A 24,604-nucleotide genomic window follows, 5' to 3' on the forward strand; every position below is an offset into this window, starting at 1 on the left:
CAAGAATTTATGATGTTGTATATGCATCCGAATAGGGATTAAAATTTCAATTCATTCAAATAAATAAATGATGAAAACTTTTTTTTTCATTTCTCTTAGATTTCTCATGTGTATACTATATATGTATAGCAATAAAAAGGGTATTGTCCTCCTTCTTTTGCCAAATCGATCGACGCTTGTGCAGTAGCAACCCTCTGACAGACAAGGCACAGAAACGACCCTTGATAAACCGGAAGCGATCGCCATTCATATCTACGACATTTATTCTATATACATATACATATATATCAGTGTACATTTTTATTGTATGTCAATTTTTTATTGGAATCAAATTAATTCAATCTCAAAAATCCCAGGTGATTTAAATTCATGTTGTGTTTTCTGTGTGTTGAAATAATAATTTCGAAAATATAATTTAAAGTTTTACATCATGTAAATATTTAACAAACATTGAAAAGTGAATCTTTTTTATTAAAAAAAAAAAAAACGAATAATAAAAACTAATGTTGTGATAAAGCTAACGCTGCATTTGTTCAATGTTTTCCATTGGTTTTCAAAAATCATTTTAATTTTACCTGTGAGTGTTATTTTTTTTTTGAGATGAGACTACGCCAGCCAAAATGCAAGTACTGGTATATACGTTGTGTATAAAAATAAAAAAATGAATCAATGAATTATTCACTACACATACACGTTGGTCAGTACTTGGAATTTGTTTCCGTGACATACCCGATGACATAATGTTTGAGTTAGTTAGAGTAATTTATAATAAATGGACTGGAAACTAAATTATTTGAAAACATTATTCTAATTTTAAAACTTGCATTTTTTTCATTAAGCAAATTAATTGTCATTAAATCGTTCAAGTAGCATATAAATCAATATTCAAAAAATAGTAGCAAATTCAATTCGATAATTTAGAGATCCAATTAATAATTAGATAATCCATCAATGCAATGAAAATGTATATTAAAAAATTTAATGAAGGAGGAAATCAATAAATAGCAAATCGTCACACCAGTATATGATTGACTAGTTTACATTGAAGTTGTTGTCTCATCAAACTTTTAGCCAATTGATTAATATACGTTTTGTTTTATAATTTGATTATTAATTGATTGTTTATTATCTGTCAATTAATTTATAATTATGATAATTATAACTTAGCTATTTTTTTATTAATTATTTCAGGAATAAATTAATACTCGAATATAAATGCATGAGGTGAAATCGTGACAAGTGAAGTCCACACAAATCATTAAAAAGATTTCTGATGGCTTTTGAAGTGTTTTTAATAAAAATTAAAATTGATGAAATAATTGAGGATGAAAATATGCGAGCTCAATGAGACATTCAACGCGCAATTAGCGAGTCTGGATATTACAAAAAAAAAAAAAAATTAAATAAAACACGTTAAAATTTTGAATAAATAATAAAAAAAAAAATTAAATAGTTTGTAGAATAAATATTTAAAGTAAAAAAAAAGTATATAATTCCAAATTTATTCAAGTGAATTTTTATTTTTTACTCTTTTGTTTGTGGTTGAAAAAAGAAAAAATGTCAGAAGCTGAAACAAAACTACCACCATCAGCTTCACCAACAGTTCCTTTAATGGTGACAATACAGCCTCCAGTTGCAAGTAGAATTCTACGGTCACCAAGTCACGAGAGCGTCGCAACAGATTTATCATTATTCAGTGTTTCATCAATAGCAAGTGATGTCAAAGGATTAAATCGGCTTGGTGGTTTCAAAACATTTAGTGAAGTACAATTAACAACTCGTGGACCTTCACCAAATCCGGATACACGTGATAATCAAATCAACAGGTGAAAAATTAATATTTTATTTTTTGTTTAATAACTAATTTTCACTTTGCACACTGTAGGAAATTCTTTCTCGATAGAAAGCTAAAATTCTGTGTTTCAAAAATAAGTGTAATATAATCGTAGATTCTTGATAGTGTACATACTACATACACTGAAAAAAAAAGTTCTACCAGATAGAACTTTTGTTCTAGGAAATTTTTAGTTTTGAAAGAAGAAAAAAAGTTCTTGTTATGAACGGAAAACTTCTTGTTAAACGACAAAAAAATTCTTGAAACATGACAGATTTAGATTTGAAATGAAACTAAATTAGTTTTGAAAAAAAGGAAAATTATTTTTGTAATGATATTATAACTTCTTGAAATAAATGTTAAAAAGGTCTTGAATTTAGACGCATACTTCTCAAAAAAAAATCTTTTTGTTCTTATTTCAAGAACAACAGTTCTAAATTTTAGAACAAGGCTTCTTCGAAATAATCCAAAATAATCTTGAATATAGGACGCATACTTCCTAAAAAAAATATTTCTGTCCTCACTTCAAGAACAACAGTTCTAAATTTTAGAACAAGGCTTCTTGGAAATAATCAAGTTGTGTCTTGAATTGAGAACAAAAAGATTTCTATCAAGTCAAAATTAGATTCAATTCAAGAAGTAAAATACTACTGATTTAAATAAAAAAAAAAATTATTTATTTAACATTACTTTCGTTAATTAACAGAAGTACAGTGCAATTTTACATTGTGAACCATATATTTTTTTCCTAAACTAATGACCTATGAGGGGATTCGAACCCTCGACCGACGCAAACTACGATATCTTAAACCTAACGACTTTCTCAGAAATATAGAATTTTTTTTGACAGTGTAATATTAAGTTTGCGGAATAAATAATATTTTGGAACTAAATGAATTGCGAATAGGAGGAGGAGGATAAAAGTTATATTCAAAAAAAAGATTTTGTTTTAGGAAAAAACATATCAACAAAAAGTGTGAGAAATTTCAACTAAAAAAAACAATTATGTTTGAGTAAAAATTACTATAAAAAATTGTAATATTAATTTTATTTATCGTTGATCAATTTTTTTTTCACAAAATTTAGTAAAATGATACATAATATGGCAGCTGGACTTAAAAATTGTTATGTTATTTCAAGCCTCTCGAGATCGTTATCTAATGGAGATAGACATGGGGTCAAGGGAGGTTGACTATCGGCAATTCGATTCTAATCAATTTACAAAAAATGACTTTTTTTTATTAACCGTTAGATTACGAGTTATGAGTTAATTAAAATAAAGAACATGCATGTTTTGTGAAAAAAATAGAAAATATTATATGTTCCACTGAAAAATACTGCACAATTCCAAAAATATTCCAATATATATAATAGAAATTATCATATATATATATGTAAAAGTTAGTACAAGCTTCAGTAAATTTTACTATTTAGTTTAGTAAAAATTCTGGTGGGATAAAATGACATAAAGATAACCAACGGAAAGAATTTAGTCATTTTTTCAAAAGATAAATTACAATAAAATTACAGTAAATTTTATGGCTGAGTATAGTACCTAGTCAATGGCTAAATTTTTACTAAACTTTATACTGAAAATTATTTATCAATATACGAATAAGTTCTACAAATGACGTCAAGATCTGTTAGCGACAAAGTTTTTACTATTTTTTCTGTAATTTTTTTTTCTACGTTTGTAATTCTTACCCAGGAACAAATCGTCAGATCAAATTAGATCTAATTTGATCTGGCTCAGATAAGATTTGATCTGATCAGATCTGGGTACAGATCAAACTTGATCTAGTTTCAGATAAAATCTTATCTGACCAGATCTGACTGGATCAAAATTGATCTGGACCCAGATCAAATCTTATCTGATCAGATCTGACTAGATCAAACTTGATCTGCGCTCAGACCAAATCTTATCTGACCAGATCAAATTTTATCTGACATGATCGAACTTGATCTAACCAGATCTGACTAGATCAAACTAAATCACGGGCGAATGAATGTTTAAGAAGACAACATTTTCTTACGTTTTATAATCTCTGCCATGGTTAAGTAGGTAAGGCTCTGGATTTTCACACCAGAAGCATTGAGTTCAAGTCCGAGTGATGTCAATTATTTATCGTAAAAATATAAAATTCTCAATTGTATTTCATTAAAACTACAAGAAGAAAAACCAAATTCTTCAATCGAGCATTGACTGATTGGAAATTATTTTTATTAAGGGAATTCGAACGAAAAAAGTACAAACAAGAAATGTGACCTAGTGGGCCCCTCAATGCTATAGTAAAAATTTATAAAATTTTATGCGGCACTTTTCACTTTTTTCTGCGTAGACGGTCCTGTTTTCCACCAATACATGTGCGGTTGTGTGTATCTATATGCACACAAACGTATTTTGTTACCTCCACTCCTTCGCTCTTTGACTTTTTTTTTTTTTTAAACAATGATTGTTCAACTTTCTAGCCGGGAATTTGAATTTTTTTTTTTTCTATAATTATTCTAAGATTTTAAAGTTTCATACAGTTAGTTTTTTATTTAGGTGTGAAGACAAGAACACGGTAAAAATTTGATATATATTGTTTTTTTTTTAACATTTTTCGACTTTTCCGTAAACGTACACGCTAAAAGTTGTTGACTTTAAATATTAATAACTATTTTACTAGCGGGGATAGACTTCTGAAATTTTGGCATAACTCTGAAAATTTTAAAAAAAGTTAAAGATAATCAAGTGTTGTTCGAACTCCCTTAAATTAATAAATTTTTATCCAGATCAAGTCAGATCAAGCCAGATCTGAGATTGTCTAATAATTCTTATCTGGCTTGATCTGGAATATGTCAGATCAAATCTGATCTGATGATTCTTCCCTGGGTAGTTAAAATTGCTTGCAGTGTAGTTTTTATATTTAAAATATTCTTTTTTTGAATAAAATATTTTTACCTTTGCGGAAATATTTCTCCGGCATTACTCCCTTTTTGGCCCATTGTTGAAATAATTATTCTGGCATGAGATTGATGCTGGAATAATTTCGTCGTCATGAAATTAGTACCGAAAAAATCATTCCGGCAGTGATCTCATGACCGAGTATCTTCGCTGTTATCGATCTGATGCCGGAGTAAATTCTCCGTCATCAATCTCATGCCAAAGTAGTTTCTCAGAAATGGGCCAACAACGGAGTAATGCCGGAGAAAGCCGGAGTAATGCCAGAAAGAGGATTTATCTAAGTGCAAGCAAATCATTTTCTAATTGACTAATTTGAATTCAATTTCGGGTTAAATTTTTGCTGTCGGATTAAACTCACGAGCTTATTAAATTTTTTGTTTTGGTATTATTCCGTCAAGGTATTGCAAAATTATATATTATAATTGTCCCAGGGCAATTGTCCCTGCTACTGATAAATTTCACCTAAAGTTAATAATACCTATTTGTTTATAATATACCTAATTTGGGATAATTTGTATATTCTAAACAGGTACCTTCATGTAAAATTTTCGATTAATTATTATGAAAAAAAAAAATATATATACCTATATAATTATTGTTAATTTTTAATGACTAATTTTAAATAGATTTTTTGATGTGCTGTTCGATTGATTGGTTGTTTCTATCCGTTGGCTGCATTATTATTTTCCGGTAAACAACATTTACACAAAAAAAATTATTATAATTATTATTTAAAAAAACTTAATTATTATTTAAATTATTATTTTTTTTTTATGAAAATTACCTTGTTCTTGATGAATGATCAATTCCATTATCTGAATTCATGCCAGCATAAGTAAGTCCAATTTTGGCAATGTTACAACCTGCATTAATATCCCTATGCCATGTTATTCCACACATGTGTAATAATTAATTGGATATGGCAAACGCTGTAGTTTTTTGTGGTTTATATTCGTCCACTCTAACAACAATTGTACTTTTCATTTCAAGTAGTTTTTTTCTAATTTGCAAAGCGGTCTTAAAATAAAATTTTAGTACCTTCATTTTTTTTTGTCAAATTTTTGAGCCTCTTTTTACTTTTTGTTCTCTACCACGATTTCTTTGACGCAGTCTTAATTTTTTATTTGTTTTCACCATTTATTTTTTTTCAGCAGGTTTTTTTCGGCTTTCAAATTTACGTTCTTTTTTTGATTGGTGATGAGTTTTTTTATCACTATTAGCAAGCGAATTATTTTTCGAATATTTTTTCTTCGAAGTTACTTCAAATTCGGAAAAATTCGGAGCATTACGGAGCTTTACGTAGTGTTCCCGGAATTTTACGGAGGATTTCCAGCAGTGTTCGTAGATATTTCTTTTCACTTTTTGATTTATTTCGTCTTTTCGATGACGTTGATATTTTACCAGAATAAATTGAATTTGATCTTGATGTTGATGAAATAGGAAGTGAAAGAGTACGTACTGTTGGTGTATTAAGTTGTTGTTGTGTTGTTCATACTATTCAAATGGGGCTGCGAATGTAACCAGATAAATTAATTCCTAAGCAATATTTTCTATAATAACATAAAATTATTGTGTCAAATCCCTGGTGGAAATAATTTTTCCGGAATTTCTCCGGATTACTCCGTATTTCTCCGTATTATTCAGAATTTCTCCGGATTATTCCGAACTAATTTGTAGTCTAGATGAATTCTCCAGCAATATTATTTCTATAATAAATTAAAATGATTATGGCCAATGGCTGAGGAGTTAATCTGAACTAGGAATTATTTTATTTGGTTACATCCTTTCCTTAGCAACATTTGCTAACAGCTTTTTGATTAATTAATTATGGTAAATGTATCTAAGAAAAGAATGTGACCAAATAAATTAATTCGTAGTCTAGATTAATTCTCCAGCAATATTTTTTATAATAAATTAAAATTATTGTGGCAAATGGCTGAAGAATTTATTTAAACTATAGTTTTTTCCTATAGGAATAATTTTTTTGGTTACATCCTTCCCTTAACAACATTTGCCAATAGCTTTTGAATTAATTAATTATGGCAAATGTAAAAGGCAGATAATCTATCTTTCTTCTAGAATAAATTGTAAATGTTAACTTAATGGTAGAAAAAATTCTTAAATAATTATTAATTAGTTAATAAATAAATTATTTACCTCCAAAAATAATTGGAGTTTATTAGTATAATACGGTGCTATAGCTATATATGATATTGAAATTTTTCTAAGTTTAAAAACTGGAGTTTCAATTACTTTCAAAATACTCGAATATTAAGAAAACTTTTCAGGGACAATCGTGTTTGAGAATCAGTCTTCAAACTTCTCAGTTATACCTTTTAAAATACCGATCGAATATCGAAAAATATTCTCATAAACACAAATATACTCATAAATATCGCTGGAGATAATTCAAACACTAGAAAACATTAAAAGTACTTTTCAAATACTTAATTTTTTCATCTCGGGGCTGACAAGAGCACATACGAGAACCTTTGAATGAAAACTGACGTAAAAAAATCACACATAAGCTATGAAAGGCAGACTGTTGGAAGAGAATATGTTGCTGGCAGAATCTTTTCATCAGGATTATATATTTTCATAAATGACAATATTGATTCCTTACGTTTATCGAGAGGTTGATATTTTTCTTGATAATGCTCAACAATGCTCAATACGTAACATAAAATCAGCTGATACTTCTTCTTTATTCATTGTTGCATAGTCTGGACTTAATAATACTTTAACCTTGAATTAAAATAAAAATAATAACTAATTATAGATAGGTACACTTGTTGATTCAAATATATATTTATCTCTTTAAATTTGCAATCTCCGGTATAGGTAAATATGAAAATATTTTGGCAAAACATTTGGTATCGAGAATTTAATAGATTTTTTTCAATTTTTTAAATTTAATTATTGTTGTTAAATTTCATTATTTACATTTTTTTTTTTTTTTTTTTAATGAGTATTGACTGCTTAGGTCGACCGTCAAAAATAGCGTCCCTTATTTTTTTTATTTTTTTTTTGCAATGAGAGCGTTCGATAGCATTCGATAGCTGGCCGATTCTAAAAACCCGGCCAATGTTTCATCATGGTTTATTTAATATGTTTGTAGTGTCAGCACTGCTACATTATAATTTCAAATATTTGTATAGATTTCTTTCATAGCGAGTTTTTGATTTATCAAGTTGTATTCCTGTTAGCCGAGGCCCAGACTATTTTTTTTTTATCGTAATAATAATTTTATTACTTATACTTATTATTCATATTAAAAAAAAATTACTGACTAATATTATTCTCCTTCGTTCACTAAAAAAACATCAACTGACACTAATATAGACAAGTATATGGGGTTGTTTGAAATTTTCTTATATTTTATTTGAACTGTCGCCATCTTGAAAAACCGAACCGAACGAGGTTTTGGAATTTACCCCTGGGCTGCCCTGAGCGTCAAAAAAAAAAACACACAGAAAAAAAAAAAATAGACATCTCCTGCGTTTTCTTATTTTTTCTTTATCTAAGTATATTGTTATTTAACAATAATGCACAATAATGTTTAACAATATATTCACAATTAAAAAATAGCAATTATTAATAAGACATGTTAATAAAATACATAAATACAATATAATATTTAGCTTTTTATTGTTTATTAAATTAACAAAAAACAAAAACACAAAAAAAAAAAGGCGCAATAAACCAGAATTGTTTTTTTTTTTATTGCGTAGTTGTGAAAAAATTGTGTGTGAAGCAGTGTGAAACATCATTGTCTCAAAGATTTTAGTTTAAATAAAATAAGTTAAAAAGCATTAATTAAAATTTATTAAATTTGATTGTAATAACAACAAAATAAATAATTCGTGAAATGGAACAACGAGAATGTAAGTAAATAACGGCAATAGCAAGAATATTATTCTCTAAAAATTTGATGTATCAATATTAATTATATCAACTAAATTTAATTAAAATTCTAGCCAAAAATTGTCGTTTTGACATATCAATGTCAGAAAATGATCCAGAACGTGATAAAAAAAAATTACAAAATCAATTGAATCATCTCAAGAAAAGTATTGATAAAAAAAAAGAAAAAGGACTTGATTATTTACCACCAAAAATCACTGCTAAATCTGAAGCATCAAATAAAAAAATACCACTCGGAAAGTCAAGTAAGAATAAAAATAGATTAGCATCTATACATATATCAAATTTATCAGAGAGCTTTACTTTGGCTGATTTGAAAGAACTTGTTAAACCATTTGGCCATGTAAAAAAACTTTATATTGCCAAGGATTCTTCAACAAACAAATGCAAAGGTTTTGGATACGTACATTTCAAATCACGTGATGATGCTAGCCGAGCAATTGCTCATTTAAATAACTATGGATATGATAATTTGATTTTAAGTGTTGACTGGTCAACACCATCAGCACAACAACTCTAAATAATTTCTAACAAATTCATTAAAATAAAATGTATTGAAAGGTATTTTTTAATTGTCTTTTTTTTTCTTTTATTTTTTAATAATTTTTCACTAACTTGTTGATAAGCTAATTTTGATAAATAATAATAAAAAAAAAAATACTCTAGTTGCATGTGTGTTATTTTCATAAATAATAATAATAATTTATCCTTAGATTTAACGAATTTTTTTCATATCTGTTTAACACTTTAACTAGTTGATTTTATTTTTAAAAAGATCATATCATATTTTACAATTTATTTGACCTCGAAATAACACATGCAATAACATACTGCTTATCATTCCAAGATTAAGCATGATATGAACAATTTCATATGGTATTTGACTTCTTCTTGGTTCATTATAAGCTTCAGTTGTATAAAATGCAACTTTTTCATTGCAAATTCTTCAGCTAAAGTTGTAAGAAAGTTTTTGATCGTATTTCATTGGGTAAATAATTTTGTGCTTCCTAAAAAATAAAAAAAGTAATAAAATATTGACATAAATTTTTTGTTTAAAATACTATCATAAAACACATCATAGACTGTACTTTCTTTCAACATAATTAATTCATATTCTTTTTGTTGTGAAAATTCAATCATGTCATTAAATGGCATGGTAATTGTTGGTGCTGTAAAAAAACTAGTCAGACATCCAGAATATGTAGCATACACAATTGAGACAGTAATAAATACTGAAAAATATGATATTCTAATTGAAGACTGAATTGGTATATCTAAAAAGAAAATTTTATCGAAATAAAAAGTGTGTATAATTATTTATTAATGAATGAATTAATAATGCTCATTTACCAGACAGTCGTTGTTGACAAAATAAACCCCAAATATCAAGTAAGTAAATTACCAAAAAAAAAAAAACTGAAGAAAATGTATCAAGGTTGATAAATAATTATAGTCAATGATAAAGATAGCATCAGCATAATTCCAATTACAGTGATCCAGACTTGTCCATTAAATATCTGTGAAACAAATAACCAATATTTAAAACACACAAAAATATATTTTAAAAATTCCCAATTACATATTTTCATTATAGTTATATTTACAAGTGGTAAGGCTAATATTTTATCATCATCATCTGACGACAACCATTCAACAACAAGACACAAAAAATCTCATATTATATTTTACTACTAACAATAATTACAAAAAATTATTTTTAAAATCATTGAAAAATCATTATTTATTTTTTTTTTAAGTGTGATCAACTGAAGCTGAAGTATTTTTTATTTTTACAAGAGTTTTTATTTCAACGAGTAAAAAAGACAATGCCAATATTTTAGGACATTGCATGCTCGTAACAATGCAGTTGTACTTTTAGCTGATTTTCTCATAAGATAAAAATTGTCAGAAAATTGGTTAACCTTGTGATCCTATCTATCGATTTAAAAATGATGTAATAATTTTTTTTCAAGGTAAAAGTGGAATTCTTTTTAATTACCAACTTGTTAAAATAAATATTATTGTAGTATATTTAAAATGTTTTTACTCTTGATAATTTGTTGTTAATTTTTTATTATTTAAAATTATGTTTGGCATCTTGATGACTGATAAGCATTATTAAAATTTTAGAATTTAACTCTACCGTTAAATGATTTATTGTAGTAATATTTAGTAGTATTATTTAGAAGATAAAAATAGCCTCGACACCATTTAATGACACCGTTTATCGTAGTTAACATACAATCAAAGTTTAAATGATAAAACTGTTATCAGGTTAAAATAATTGGCTTTACCAGGCCACTTAAAACTATTTAAATAAATAAATAAAAAACATCAACTAAAATATTGCATATTTTCAAGATAAAGTTTGCCAGCATTGATTTGCTTGATAAGAATATTCTAATTAAATTATTCTCTTATCTTTTAATAGAAGAGATAATTAAACTGAAAAAAGGTAATATAAAAATTAACATATTTATTACATAATTAATTCCATTTAAAAATCAATTTAAAATGTTATATTTTATTTTGTAATACATAATATTGGAAAAGATTAAGCACATTGGTATTGAGTAATATAAAAACATTCGATACTTCTGATGACTATTTCATGATAAAAAATTTTGGAGCAAATCCTCCAACGATATCAGACTTAGAACAAATATTATCACAATGTGGAAACTTTTTGATAATTTTAAAACTCCATCGAAATAGTGACTATGTTGTAATGTCATTATAATTTTAGAAAAAAAGGACAATCAACAAATGCATAAACAACACCAGCAGCATCATCTACATAATAATAACAACAATTAATAATAATAATAATAATAATAGTAATAATTTTAAGTTTTAGTATAGTAATAATAACAAATTACAATTGGGGCATACTTTAAAAGGTATTTTTTTCATTCCAAATATAATACACTTGATTGTATGTTAATCAACTAATTGTTAATTTTTCAAATAATCGCGTATATCAGTACTATTGTGAATAATTACGTAGGTCTAACGACATGGTGTAAAAAACCATGACTTATTTTGTATTTAGTATGAAATGTATTAGTAAAGATTGATACGATTGTATACTGTAAATTAAAGAAACTTTTTTAATATAAATATACAAAGCTTTTCAAAATTTTCTACGAGAAATCTCAAATCATAGAGATCGTTTAAAATTATAAAACTCGTTTAAAAATGATTATCCACCTAATTAATTAGCTCAAAAAATTAGTATAACATGTAAAATTTTTTTTCAGCAGGCCTGCAGACATTCCAGAAGTTTTTTGGTTCAAAGAAGAGACCGACTTGATTCGTAGTTGTTGTGCATTGTCATCAGCATTAGGTCTTCAAAAGAGTTTCAGCGCAAGTGACGTTTTTCAGTTATCATCACCTGAGGCATCATGTACACTTGGATTACGTTCAGCAATATCAGATTTAGCACTTGATACAGCACACCGTAATGGGTTATTGCTTGAACAGGCAAGACTTGACAATGCATCAAGATCATGCAGTACTTGGGTTGCTGTTGGTGATATTGCAAGTACATCACAGTTACCAAGTCCACATGGTGGAAATGCACTTCAGCCATTGTCAACACCAACTATTCCATTTACTGCTGCTGATCTCGTGAGATCTGTTAATAAAAAAATTCGTCAAAACTACATTAGAAGAAGGTAAAATTTATGTTATATAAATTATAAAAAAAGGTGTTCAGTTAATGATATATACTTTTAAGAATGAACGCTTATTAATTTTATGTTTTTTTTTTTGTTTTTTCAAGACTACTAACAACGTATAGAGCACTTGAAAGACTTTCTCAGAGCGAATTCAACTTAGATAGATTAGAAGCAGCTGCATCAGCTGCTCAAACTATTAGTCCGGGTACGACACTTCTGGTACCTGGCGAAGTTCCAAAAATAGCGGGATCAACGGTCGTCAGACGTAAAAACAAAGATCATCCACTGACTGTCAGTGATGTTGAAAGAGAACGAGGAAAACAACTTACCAAATATGAACGAAATATGATGATTTTTAATTGGTTACATAATCTTGACGATAAAACAGATGATTTTCTTGCAGAAAGTGGAGTAAAAGATTTACAATCGAGTAAATAAACTAAAAATAGTATATATATTTTTTTTTTTTCTTTTTCTCATCATTGTTATCTGTTTGTTTGATGAAATTAATACATTTAGCTTGACGAAAAAAAAAAAAAGTTTCTTGTAATAAATTAAGAGAGATGTTTTTTTCTGAGTAACCGTCCCATTTATCTAAAAATAAATGAAAATATATTTCAATAATAAAACATATCTCTGCAAAAAAAAAAAAAACAATTAAAATGTTCCGGATATTTGTACAAAAACTGAAAATTAAATTATAATATTATTAATCAAGATATGTAATAAAAAATAAATCACAGCTCAAAATATGTGACTAAAAAATAAAATACGATAAATTTTATTAAATCAATGTGCTCAGTAATCCTCGAATTCAATTAATACAAATTGAACGTTATTAAATAATTTACATTTATTATATGAGGCAGAACGATACTTGAATTTGTTGTTGTATTTTTATCTGAACCCTTTATATTTACAGCAAATTATATGATAGTGTTTTTTTTTCATTTTTCTTATAATTTATTCTGTATCTGTATCGGAAGCTGAGCTACCACCCGACACATATTCACCGACATTTATTGTAAATTTATACTCCTGATCACATCCGAGATAAGCATCACTCATGAAATAAATTGTATAATTATGTTGTCCAGCAGCAGGTGCAACAAAATCAAGTTTAACTTTGGCCTTTTGTTGTAACGTCAATCTTTTAATAGAAAGTAACGAATTTGTTTTTGGATCACCAATAACAACCCACCAGCCTTCTTCTCTTTTTTGTGGAAAGAAAGGTGCAACAACAGGACCAGTAACTTCATCTTCACGATCCAATTGTACAATAACATTAACAGTACCACCACTGTGTAATTTGTCTTTTTCCTGTACTACATGGCTCATCTCAATGTTGGGATAACGATTACAAAACTTGGCAACATCAGCCATTTGTGATTCAGATAATTGTAAAAGACGATTTCTATCGTCATCATCAAGTTCCATAACATCAAAAACAGTCTCAACACCTTTGTCAGTACAACGTTTTATTGTTTCAGCAGTAAAATGTGGTAGTTGTTTTAAATATGAATCTTTGGACCACATTGCTTGTGTAACCATTTGAGCAAGTTCCATAGCAGCAACTGCTGGTGCAAGCCAACCAGATGATGATAGTACATCGACACATGCTTGTATAAGTCTTATGGCTTTACTCAAAACTAATTCAGTATCTTTTTGTAATTCTGGACTAAGTTGAATTCTTGATAAGTGTGCTTGTATGAGAAGCTGAGATTTAATATGTGGATCAGCCATTCTTGATACTTGTGGTGAATGTGGAAGTTTCTGAGCAACACTTCGCAAAAGATTTTCTTCTCTTTGTCGAACAGGAATATTTTCATATTCAGCTGCTGCAGATATAATCTCTAAAAGTCCACGAATTTTTGTTTTATTATTTAATGAAAGACTGAAAAGTTCAATTGTTGCATAGTTGATATAATAATATGCTGCAATCATGCCAAGATTAAGTGGCAATGTGTCCATTTCATCTTCAACAGCAACACATTTGGCCTGTTCTAAATCACTTAATGTACTTTCTACTAATTCAGAAAGATGATCAGACAAATGTCGATGTGTTACACCTTGTAAACTATAATAATTTGGATTTTGTGTCAATCTTCGATATAAAAATGTCCATGTCAAGTAATCAACAGCATCTTGTTTGTTTTCAATTGTTTTGGTTACAATTTCAGCATTAAAATGATCATGTAATCTGTGATCCAGATGACTTTCAACTGGCAGTGGTTCATTGAGGAATTTTTTGAAAAAATCTTTTTTAGAACTTTGACAGAGTAATACACATTTTGCATCATCATCATCAAGCGGTCGATTTGCTCTACCAACCATTTGTAAAACATCAGTCGTAGGATAATCTTCATAGGCATGTGTTTTACCATTATAACACTGAGTATCCATTACGACAACAAGATGTGAACTTATTGATAATCCCCAGCAAAGATCTCTCGTGACAACAGCTACTTGAATGGCACCAGCTTCAAAAATTTGTTGCACAAGATGACGATCTTCCGGTGATAGTCCTTCATGAAGATATGCAACACCCTTTAACAAGGTATCACAGAGAATTTTGTCAGACATACGATCGAGGAATGGTTCAATATCAGATTTTTCAGTATGGAAAAATTGATCTGGCTGACCTTCAGCTGCAGCAAATGTCAACAAATTAAATGTCATTAATCTTGCTTGTTTTCTTGTTGGTACAAATATTATGACTGGTTTGTGTTTTGCATGACGGAGTATTGCATTGTAAACTGGTTTTGCCATTGCAGCAAGTCTTGATGCATTGTGTGTAATATTTATACCTTGAACATGAAGCTCAAGAGGTACAGGGCGTACTGATGGATGAAAATTGAATGTTGCTGCAGCTGGAGCACCTAGCCATGAAGCAGCATCTTTTGAATCTGCTAATGATGCTGTAAGTGCAACAATTCTTATAGGCTTTTCTAGTTGTGATGAAATATAACGAGCACGTGAACAAGCAACTTCCAAAACTGGTCCCTCTTCACCACCAATTAATTGTAGTTCATCAACTATAAATAGTTGAATATTTTGTACATTTTTACGTTGTTTCCATCTGCGAGATAATATATCCCATTTGTCAGCTGTTGTTATGATTATTTGACCTTTTGCTAGAAGTTTTAAATCACTTCCTGTTTCACCAGTGAGAAGTACAACTTTTCTGCCAAGTTGATTATTGAATTTTATCGTCCAGTCTGCATATATTAATTCAGCAAGTGCTTCTTTGCTGACCATATAAACACAACGACCTTCTGAATTTTGTGTCAGTAATCGAAGAACAGCAAACTCAGCAATTGTTGTTTTTCCCGATCCAGTTGGCGCACCAATAAAAACATTATCGTCTGAATTATAAACAGCATTAAATACTTGAGTTTGAATTGGATTAAATTGTGGAAATTTGTCAGTATATAAAGATTCAAATTTGTGATTTCTCAATGCAGTTATTGGAAGTGGTTGAAGATCAAGAAGTTCAGTTGGTGGAAGATTTTTTTCTGGTAAAATCAAATGACGAAAACTTACTGGTAATTGTGCTTCAGCACCAATCCAACGATCAGAAACAACTCGAAGAAAATACTGTGGTGGTAATGGTTCAAAAACTGGCACAAAAAATTTTATCAAATGTTCATCATTTGCATATTTTTGTTTCAATAAAAAATATTCATGATGGAGAATAACTTCAGAGTCAACATCTTCAACGAGAACCCAAAAAGCTTCAGATACACCGTGAACTTTTTCATCCCATTGAAAATCTGGTGTGATTGTCAATTCAACTCTCAATGTTGATCTTGTGATAGGCTGAATTTGAGTTTTTAATTCAAGTTTAGGAAATTGATGAATATATTTGTGAATAGTTTTTCCTAATTTTGGAACACGTACTAATTCACCAATTTCAGTTGGACCAAGATCATAAAGACGTTCCCATGGGAAACTTTTCTTTTCAATTTTTTTAATAACTTCTTCGGGCATTTTACGAAATTGTCGCAGTGGAGTCATGGACTGCCACATTCGTCTATCAATCATTTTGCAAAGTGACAAACATTTATCAGCCAACTGAGCCCATCCACGGAATAATACAATTTCATAAATTGCTCTCATCAATCTTGATGCTGATTGTGTGACAAATACCATATCAGACATCAAAGCAAATCCTTCAAGTTTTAATTGGGAAATATATGCTTGAAGAAGTACATTTACTTTAGCACTTGGTTCTTCAATACTTTCTTTAATTGGAATTGGCACACGTTCCATTAATTTTTGTAATTCAAGTTTTTCTTCATCTCTTACATTAATGTGACGAAATTCTCCAGACAATGAAAAAACTCTAAATAATTCAATTTCACTCAATGTTCTTTTTAACAATTTATTGTAAGTTGCCATTGTTTCATGAGTGCAATAATAATGTGATGCGATTCTTCCAAGTTCTGTTGCTTGAAAATTACCAGATTTTCTATCATATTTACATAGTCCACTGCGGTCAAGTTGAGCTGCTGCTGAATGAATTAAATCAGCACGGTGAAGTTCCAAGCAAGAATCTTCTTGTTTTTTATCATGACTAATTCCGTATAAATTAGGACAACGCTTCATTCTGACGTATAAATATGTATATCCAAGCCAAGTAACAGCATCGCGTATATTTTGAATAGTTCCAAGAACAATTTCAGCATTCAACATATCTGACAGTTTTCCAATTAATTGTGATTCAATTGGCAATTGTTGATTTAAAAGTGAAAGATAATATTGAAGTTCACTATGATTTGTAATTAATATACCTTCACCTTTTGTGTCATATTGAGGTCTTCCAGCTCTTCCTAACATTTGTAAAACATCAAGTGCACCAAGCTCTACCCATCTTCCTTTTTCTGGATTATAAATTTGTGTTCCTTTGATAATTACAGTGTGAGCTGGTAAATTGACACCCCAAGCAAGTGTTGCAGTTGATACTAAAACTTGAATATGTCGATCGGCAAACAAATCTTCAACTAAAGTTCTATCAACTCTTGTCATACCAGCATGATGAATAGCAAATCCATAAGGTAACAAATCTTTTAGTTCTTGATTTTTTACTTGAACAGCTTCTGCACGTAATACTTCCATTGATGCTGAGCCTTCACGTAAAAATTGTCCAAGAGAATCTTTTTCAAGACACATATCACGAATTGCTCGAGCTGTTTTGCCGGTTTCTTTTCTTGAATGAACAAATATTAATACTTGATTTTTTCCAGCGTGTTCCATTGTTTTTTCATAAACAATTTCATTCATAACTTGAAAACGTTTTAAGGCTTTTTTTTCAGTAACACCAATGTATTGTTGTTCCAAAGATACTGGACGAAAACTATTATCAAAATAAAAGAGTCCAGTTTCAACGCTAACTCTTAAAAATTTAGCAACGTCATAGTAATTTGGCAGTGTTGCTGAAAGACCAACGAGTCTTACATCTTCTTGTGTTGCTTCAATATTACGAATTGTACGTGCAACAAGTGCCTCCAGTACGGGTCCTCTTTCGTCGTGTAACAAATGAATTTCATCAATGATTATTAATCTCACTAAATTGGTAAATGTTTTTTCACCACCTTTTCTTGTAATAATGTCCCATTTTTCTGGTGTACAAACAATAACTTGAGTTGCTGCAATTTGTTCACGAGTTAGTTGATGATCGCCAGTTAACTCTGAAACAGTTAAATTGTAACTTGCCAAACGTTTACCAAAATTACCCACCATTTCTTGAACCAATGACCTCATAGGTGCTACATAAATAATTTTAAATTGATCAACATCAATAATTCCCTCTTCATTTATATGTTTGCCAATTTCTCTCATCATAGTCAACAAAGCAACATTTGTTTTACCAGCTCCAGTTGGTGCACAAAGTAACAGATTTTCATTACTTTCAAGTGCAGTATGATGAAGTCTACTTTGTATACGATTAAGAGTTTCAAATCCTGCAAAAGCTGGCTGTACATACCTTGGCAGTTGATCAATTGGAAGTAATTTTTCATTATCATCAAATGGTTTTGGTTTAAGTGCTGCCACATGTACTTCTTCGTATCCTTTTCTTATTTTTCTGAAACTTCCATCTGGTAAATCACACTTTTTGTTTGCCATAAAATGAGATCCCTGAGCAAATACTAAATCACCTAAATCAATCATTGTTCTTGTGCCTTGGACCAAACCACCTGGACCACCAATATCTTCATTTTCTTCCCGACGTTGTCTTTGTGCACGTGCTTCCATAGTTTCATTATTATCCTCATCATTTTTTCCAGTATCAAGTTGACGTAAAATTTTAGCAAGACTTGGATCATCATTCATTTTGTTACGTATTTTTTGACGATCAGATTCAGACTGTGATGATGCTAACATTGTGCAATATGCAATCATTCGACGATATTTTTTTAGTTGTTTAATAAAATCAAATTGATCATAGCCAAGCAACAGTACAAGCTGATTTTCACATTCACGATCATCACCAGCATTTTTTAAAATTGCTAAAACATCGGTTGCTTTTGACTGTGATGCAATAGCATCATTATAATATTTACTCAATTTTCTTTGTAACCAGTATGCATCAATGTCCAATGGATGCAAAATTTTTTCTTTTTTCATTTCTTCAACATTACCAAGATTTTCAGCGTGGATCGCTCGGTTTTCATTAGCTTCCTCACCTTCTTCCATATGTTCTTCGTCATTTTCATGTACTTCACCATAGACATCCTCATCGTCTTCCTCACTGCTTGATTCAAATTCAACATTGATACCGTATTGTTCGTCAATATTCTCTTCACTCGTTGGATTTTTTTCTTCACTGCCAAAATCAGTAATTTTTTTAGCTAAATTAACTAGCAATGCAAATCTTTCATCAGGTAATGCACCAAGAAATGCTTCAACTTCTTTTTTTTTTTGTTTATCTTGAAGCCTATCATTTTTCAAAACTACTAAAACTTCATCAGCAGTACCACACAGAATATTTGATGGCTGATCACCAAGTGCTTGTTGAATAAAGCTCAATAATACTGTATATTTTTCACGAGTTTCTTGAGTTTTTGGACGATAAATAATTCCGGCAATATCATCAACGTTATCTGATAACAATGTTTCACCTTTCATTCTTACAAAATCATATTGAGCTTCGTCACGTTTTTGACGTTTAGCTTTACGTTCTTCAGCTTTTCCTGGTTTTGAACGTTGTGAACGATCACCCATTCGTGTACCATCCAATTTCCCAACAAGGGACATGACTTCACCGGTTGCTTCATCTCGACTACGTCGTTCAATCAAACGTACGTCAGCTTGTAATACAAGATTTGAATTCTGAAAATATAAATAAATAATTGTTATATCAACACAAATTATGTCATATTACTTACGGTTTTTTACTGTTTTAAAATTCAAGTATCTATTTATTATTATTTTTAAATACAGCCAAGCTGAATATATACGTAACCTCCAAAACAAAAGTTTAAACTACGTTGTTGATAATATATATTATGGAATAAAAAAAAAAAAGTTGCATTGTTTGAATTAAACAGTCTAGTTATTGATGAAGTTATTAGGTGTTTTTAAATTTATTTGTTAACTACTTACCGCTTTATATTCGTATTGAAGCTGTCTTGCGGCAGCGTCAGCCATACTTGTGTACACTCGATATTTTATATATATATTATATATATAATTATATATATAAATAAATAAATATGTATAAAAAATGAATGAAATCCAACGAAACTAGCAAATGCTAACAAAGTGACTTGATAAACGTATATATAACGATATGTATAACGTATATATAACGTTATATACATAAACTGATATAAACGTCTGTATATATAGCAATATATAGGTAACGAAACAGCCAAAGCACGGTGCTGAAGCCTAACGGGAGTCTGTTTCGCCTGTTTCGTCTGTTTGTTCGATAGCCAGCGCCCTGCACCCGTATTCAAAGGATGTTCTCATTAGGGCTTTTTTTTTCCGATGGTGGCGCTTGTGAACTTTTTATATAGATTTTACATGGAAAAGCTTCACAAGCGCCACCATCGGAAAAAAAACGCCCTAATGAGAACATCCTCTGAATACGGGTGCTGCAGTCCAATTCACAGGGCAAATTTTTTACAATTTAGGGCTTTTTTTTGCCGCAAATGGCGCTTGTAAAAATTTTTTTTATATAGATTTTAAGGCATGTGGCCACTAGCATAGTTTTTCGACCAAGTTCTATACCATAGCACTTGTGTCACTATATCTAACTAGAAATTTACTAGAAAATGGCCGCTGAGGACTAAGTTGAAAAAATGCTGCACCCGTATTCAGAGGATGTTCTCATTAGAGCTTTTTTTTCCGATGGCGGCGCTTGTGAACTTTTTATATAGATTTTACATAGAAAAGCTTCACAAGCGCCACCATCGGAAAAAAAAGCCCTAATGAGAACATCCTCTGAATACGGGTGCTGCATGCAGCATTTTCAGCAAAGAACCGCTAACTTCACACTAGTTTTTTTTGATACAGCCAACATTAAAAAAATACAACAACAATGGGTGCATTCCTTTAATGAAAAATTTTTTTTCGCTCTGCAATTTCGCCCTGTAATACCGACAAATAGCTAGAAACAGAAACAATGACAAAAGTGATAAAAATCTCTATGTAATATCCCAGACTTTACTAATGTCTAGTACGACCTATGTGACAATAACAAGCAAGTACAACAAGTCTATTTTCTATTTATTTGAGTTTGAAATAAACATTGAACTGTCATTCAGGTTATTCTTTTAATAATTGAAACCAAAAAAAGAATCATTTCATGTGCCAGTACTGCCACTGCAAGAAACAGCTTTTTCCTATAAAATTTTAGTCGGTATTACAGGGCGAAATTGCAGAGCGAAAAAAAAATTTTTCTTAAAGGAATGCACCCAATGGTTAGCGTTGTTAATAAATTTCTTTGTTTATATTTACACATGTATAGTACATATATATAATGATTGACTGTCAAAATATCACTGAAATATAATATAACTGGAAGGTGAACTCCTATGCCTAGCCAATGCACGGAGTGTCGCTAGAGATAGCAATATATTGGATGGCTTTCCCTCTCACTCACGCATGCGCACATTAAATCTCGTACAGTCAACGTCAAAACAAACTAGTACTACACGATATAAAAGTTACATTATATTTCAGTACAGTTTCAACCAACTTTAGTTGACGTGACTGTACCGACAAGGACAAAAGCCCATCCATTGAATTTCTCTCTCGGCGACGCTAAGTTCGGCTTCGAGTTTTATTATATTTCAGTGCAAAATATCAAATTGTCAACAAATAAAAAAGGTTATATTTTTATTTATCTTTTATGTGTTTGTAAGCAAGTTGGTACAGCTGAAACAATTTCAAGAAACGACTAAAACGCCGCCCTATAGCCGTCATATGTGAACTTTTCCTTCCATAGCGCTATGGCATAGAACTTGGTCGAAAAAGTATGCTAGTGGCCACAAGCCTTTACATACAAAAGCTTCACAAGCGCCGTGAGTGGTGAAAAAAAGCCCTAAATTGTAATGCCCTGTGAATTAGACTGCTGTATTCACGGGGCAAAATTGTTCTCATTAGGGCTTTTTTTTTCCACTGATGGCGCTTGACAAAATTTTTTTATATAGATTTCACAAACGCCACCATCGGAAAAAAAACGCCCTAATGAGAACATCCTCTGAATACGGGTGCAGAGGATGTTCTCATTAGGGCGTTTTTTTTCCGATGGTGGCGTTTGTGAAGCTTTTCTATGTGAAATCTATATAAAAAAAATTTTGACAAGCGCCATCAGCGGAAAAAAAAGCCCTAATGAGAACAATTTTGCCCCGTGAATACGGGTGCTGAATCTGGTGCAGGGCATTACAATTTAGGGCTTTTTTCCTCCACTGGCGGTGCTTGTGGAAAAATCTTCAAATCATGTGAAATCTATGCAAAAAATTCTAATTTTGAGGTATGATACATGAAGAAAAGTAAACTACTGCACCCGTATTCACAGGGCAAATTTTATACAATTTAGTTGCTACTTGATGCCACTTCTAAAATTTTTTTTATATAGATTTCACATACAAAACACTGAAATATAATAAAACTGGAAGGTAAACTCCTATGCCTAGCCAATGCACGGAGTGTCGCTAGAGATAGCAATATATTGGATGGCTTTCCCTCTCACTCACGCATGCGCACATTGAATCTCGTACGTCAAAACAAACTAGTACTACACGATATAAAAGTTACATTATATTTCAGTACAGTCTCAACCAACTTTAGTTGACGTGACTGTACCGACAAGGACAAAAGCCCATCCATTGAATCTCTCTCTCGGCGACGCTAAGTTCGGCTTCCAGTTTTATTAAGGCGTGTGGCCACTAGCATAGTTTTTCGAACAAGTTCTATGCCATAGTCCATTTATTACCAGAAACAACTGACTTTTTCAGTGATAACTGGAAATAATCTAGATGTTTCTGGTAATAAATGGACTATGGCATAGAACTTGTTCGAAAAACTATGATAGTGGCCACACGCCTTTATATTTCAGTGATACAAAAGCTCTCTAAGCGCTGCCAGTGGAGGAAAAAGCCCCGAATTGTATGGCCCTGCACCCGTATTCAGAGGATGTTCTCATTAGGGCTTTTTTTTCCGATGGCGGCGCTTGTGAACTTTCTATATAGATTTTACATGGAAAAGCTTCACAAGCGCCACCATCGGAAAAAAAACGCCCTAATGAGAACATCCTCTGAATACGGGTGCCGCAGTCCAATTCACAGGGCAAATTTTATACAATTTAGGGCTTTTTTTTGCCGGTGATGGCGCTTGTAAAATTTTTCTATATAGATTTCACCAAGGTCCCTAGATGAGTTACTGGATTTAGACAGGTCATCCGAAGCTAGAATTTGGGACGCTATATTGGGGATCTGCACCCGTATTCAGAGGATGTTCTCATTAGGGCTTTTTTTCCCGATGGCGGCGCTTGTGAAGCTTTTCTATGTAAAATCTATATAAAAAGTTCACAAGCGCCGCCATCGGAAAAAGAAGCCCTAATGAGAACATCCTCTGAATACGGGTGCAGTAGTTGTGTGCATGCGTATATGTACACAAGATAGGTACGTATGTATGCGTGGATAGTCACACACATTCACACATGTTTATCAATGTTTATGGTTGACATTGTCTGACGTTGAAATAAATTTAATTTGTTAATTATGGTTACTTGATATTAAATTATAAATGCAATTTGTGTGATAATATTGGTACTCCTATATTCAAATAGACGAAGTTAAATTAATATACTATCATAATTATATTTTATTTAAAAGGAAAAAAAAAAAAATTCGTTCAGGTTATTTTATTCAATAATATTTTATAAACATTAATATTCTTATTATTATTTTATTTCATATTAATATATTGATCATTAATGATGATTACAGATGCAAAAAAAAATTTTAATAATTTATTTTGATTTATTTTGTGACTGCAATTCATATAACTTGACGCCGTAGCAGTTTGAATTTGCGCGGCTCCGCCATATTGGGGATATCGACGATTTTACTTCGGATGACCTGTATATTGGGAATCATTCTAGGGACCTTGGATTTCACATATAAAAGCTTCACAAGCGCCACCGGTGGATGAAAGAAGCCCTAAATTGTAATGCCCTGTGAATACGGGTGCTGTGAATTGGACTGCTGGATAGCTTGACTCGATCATATATTTAATATACTACTATATTGCGCATCGCCTATGCTTTCCCGTAAGTGGCCGTGCGCATTTATTACGGTGCAGACAATCTCTCTGTCGCAGTCATACTGCTCGACAAAAATCTTTTGCGCATGTCCGAATTATTATTTGAGTAGGAGCTCGGAAACATTCGACAACGCACACAAATTCATTGTGTATACGTGTGAACTGAACGGATTATTTGGACATGCGCAAACAATTTTGTCGAGGCGTATGACTGCGACAGAGAGACTAGGTGCTTTCTATTGGGTGTTCATTTTTTTTCCTGTTTATTTTTACGCATGCGCAGTTGAAGGCGCAGTCAGCAAAAAGTCAGTTTGCAACAGCGTAGGACATGAGAGGCTGGATCAGCCATGTTTCAATTTTTATTTTTTAAGAATTATTTGTTCGACGCCACTGTACTCCAACAAGTTTGCATAACAGGCGCATGTGCATGATCATGCGCATGAA

At 30.8% G+C, this 24,604-nt stretch overlaps 3 protein-coding genes across 11 annotated transcripts; 2 read left to right on the forward strand and 1 right to left on the reverse strand.

Moving 5' to 3' along the window:
- The first annotated feature begins 205 nt into the window (after positions 1-205).
- LOC122859473 lies at positions 206-13,172 on the forward strand. Of its 9 annotated transcripts, none has more exons than XM_044163083.1 (4): positions 206-748; positions 1,192-1,826; positions 11,966-12,382; positions 12,490-13,172. In XM_044163083.1, the coding sequence occupies exons 2-4, from the start codon at positions 1,558-1,560 to the stop codon at positions 12,821-12,823; spliced, it is 1,020 nt and encodes a 339-aa protein (XP_044019018.1). In that variant the 5' UTR covers positions 206-748; positions 1,192-1,557; the 3' UTR covers positions 12,824-13,172. The 9 variants fall into 9 exon arrangements, with proteins under 9 accessions (XP_044019018.1, XP_044019019.1, XP_044019014.1 ...); XM_044163084.1 differs by having other exon boundaries at positions 206-356; XM_044163079.1 differs by having other exon boundaries at positions 206-356; positions 1,553-1,826.
- LOC122859477 (eukaryotic translation initiation factor 3 subunit G-like) lies at positions 7,778-9,325 on the forward strand. Its single transcript, XM_044163092.1, has 3 exons — positions 7,778-8,665; positions 8,759-8,950; positions 9,026-9,325. Exons 1-3 carry the CDS (start codon positions 8,650-8,652, stop codon positions 9,223-9,225), a joined length of 408 nt encoding a protein of 135 aa, XP_044019027.1. The 5' UTR covers positions 7,778-8,649; the 3' UTR covers positions 9,226-9,325.
- LOC122859470 (putative U5 small nuclear ribonucleoprotein 200 kDa helicase) lies at positions 13,136-20,271 on the reverse strand. Its single transcript, XM_044163074.1, has 2 exons — positions 19,991-20,271; positions 13,136-19,717 (listed from the first exon to the last, which is right to left on the reverse strand). Exons 1-2 carry the CDS (start codon positions 20,033-20,035, stop codon positions 13,349-13,351), a joined length of 6,414 nt encoding a protein of 2,137 aa, XP_044019009.1. The 5' UTR covers positions 20,036-20,271; the 3' UTR covers positions 13,136-13,348.
- Positions 20,272-24,604: the final 4,333 nt, after the last annotated feature.

Source organism: Aphidius gifuensis, linkage group LG6, assembly GCF_014905175.1.
Source record: "Aphidius gifuensis isolate YNYX2018 linkage group LG6, ASM1490517v1, whole genome shotgun sequence".
Lineage (NCBI taxonomy): Eukaryota > Metazoa > Arthropoda > Insecta > Hymenoptera > Braconidae > Aphidius > Aphidius gifuensis.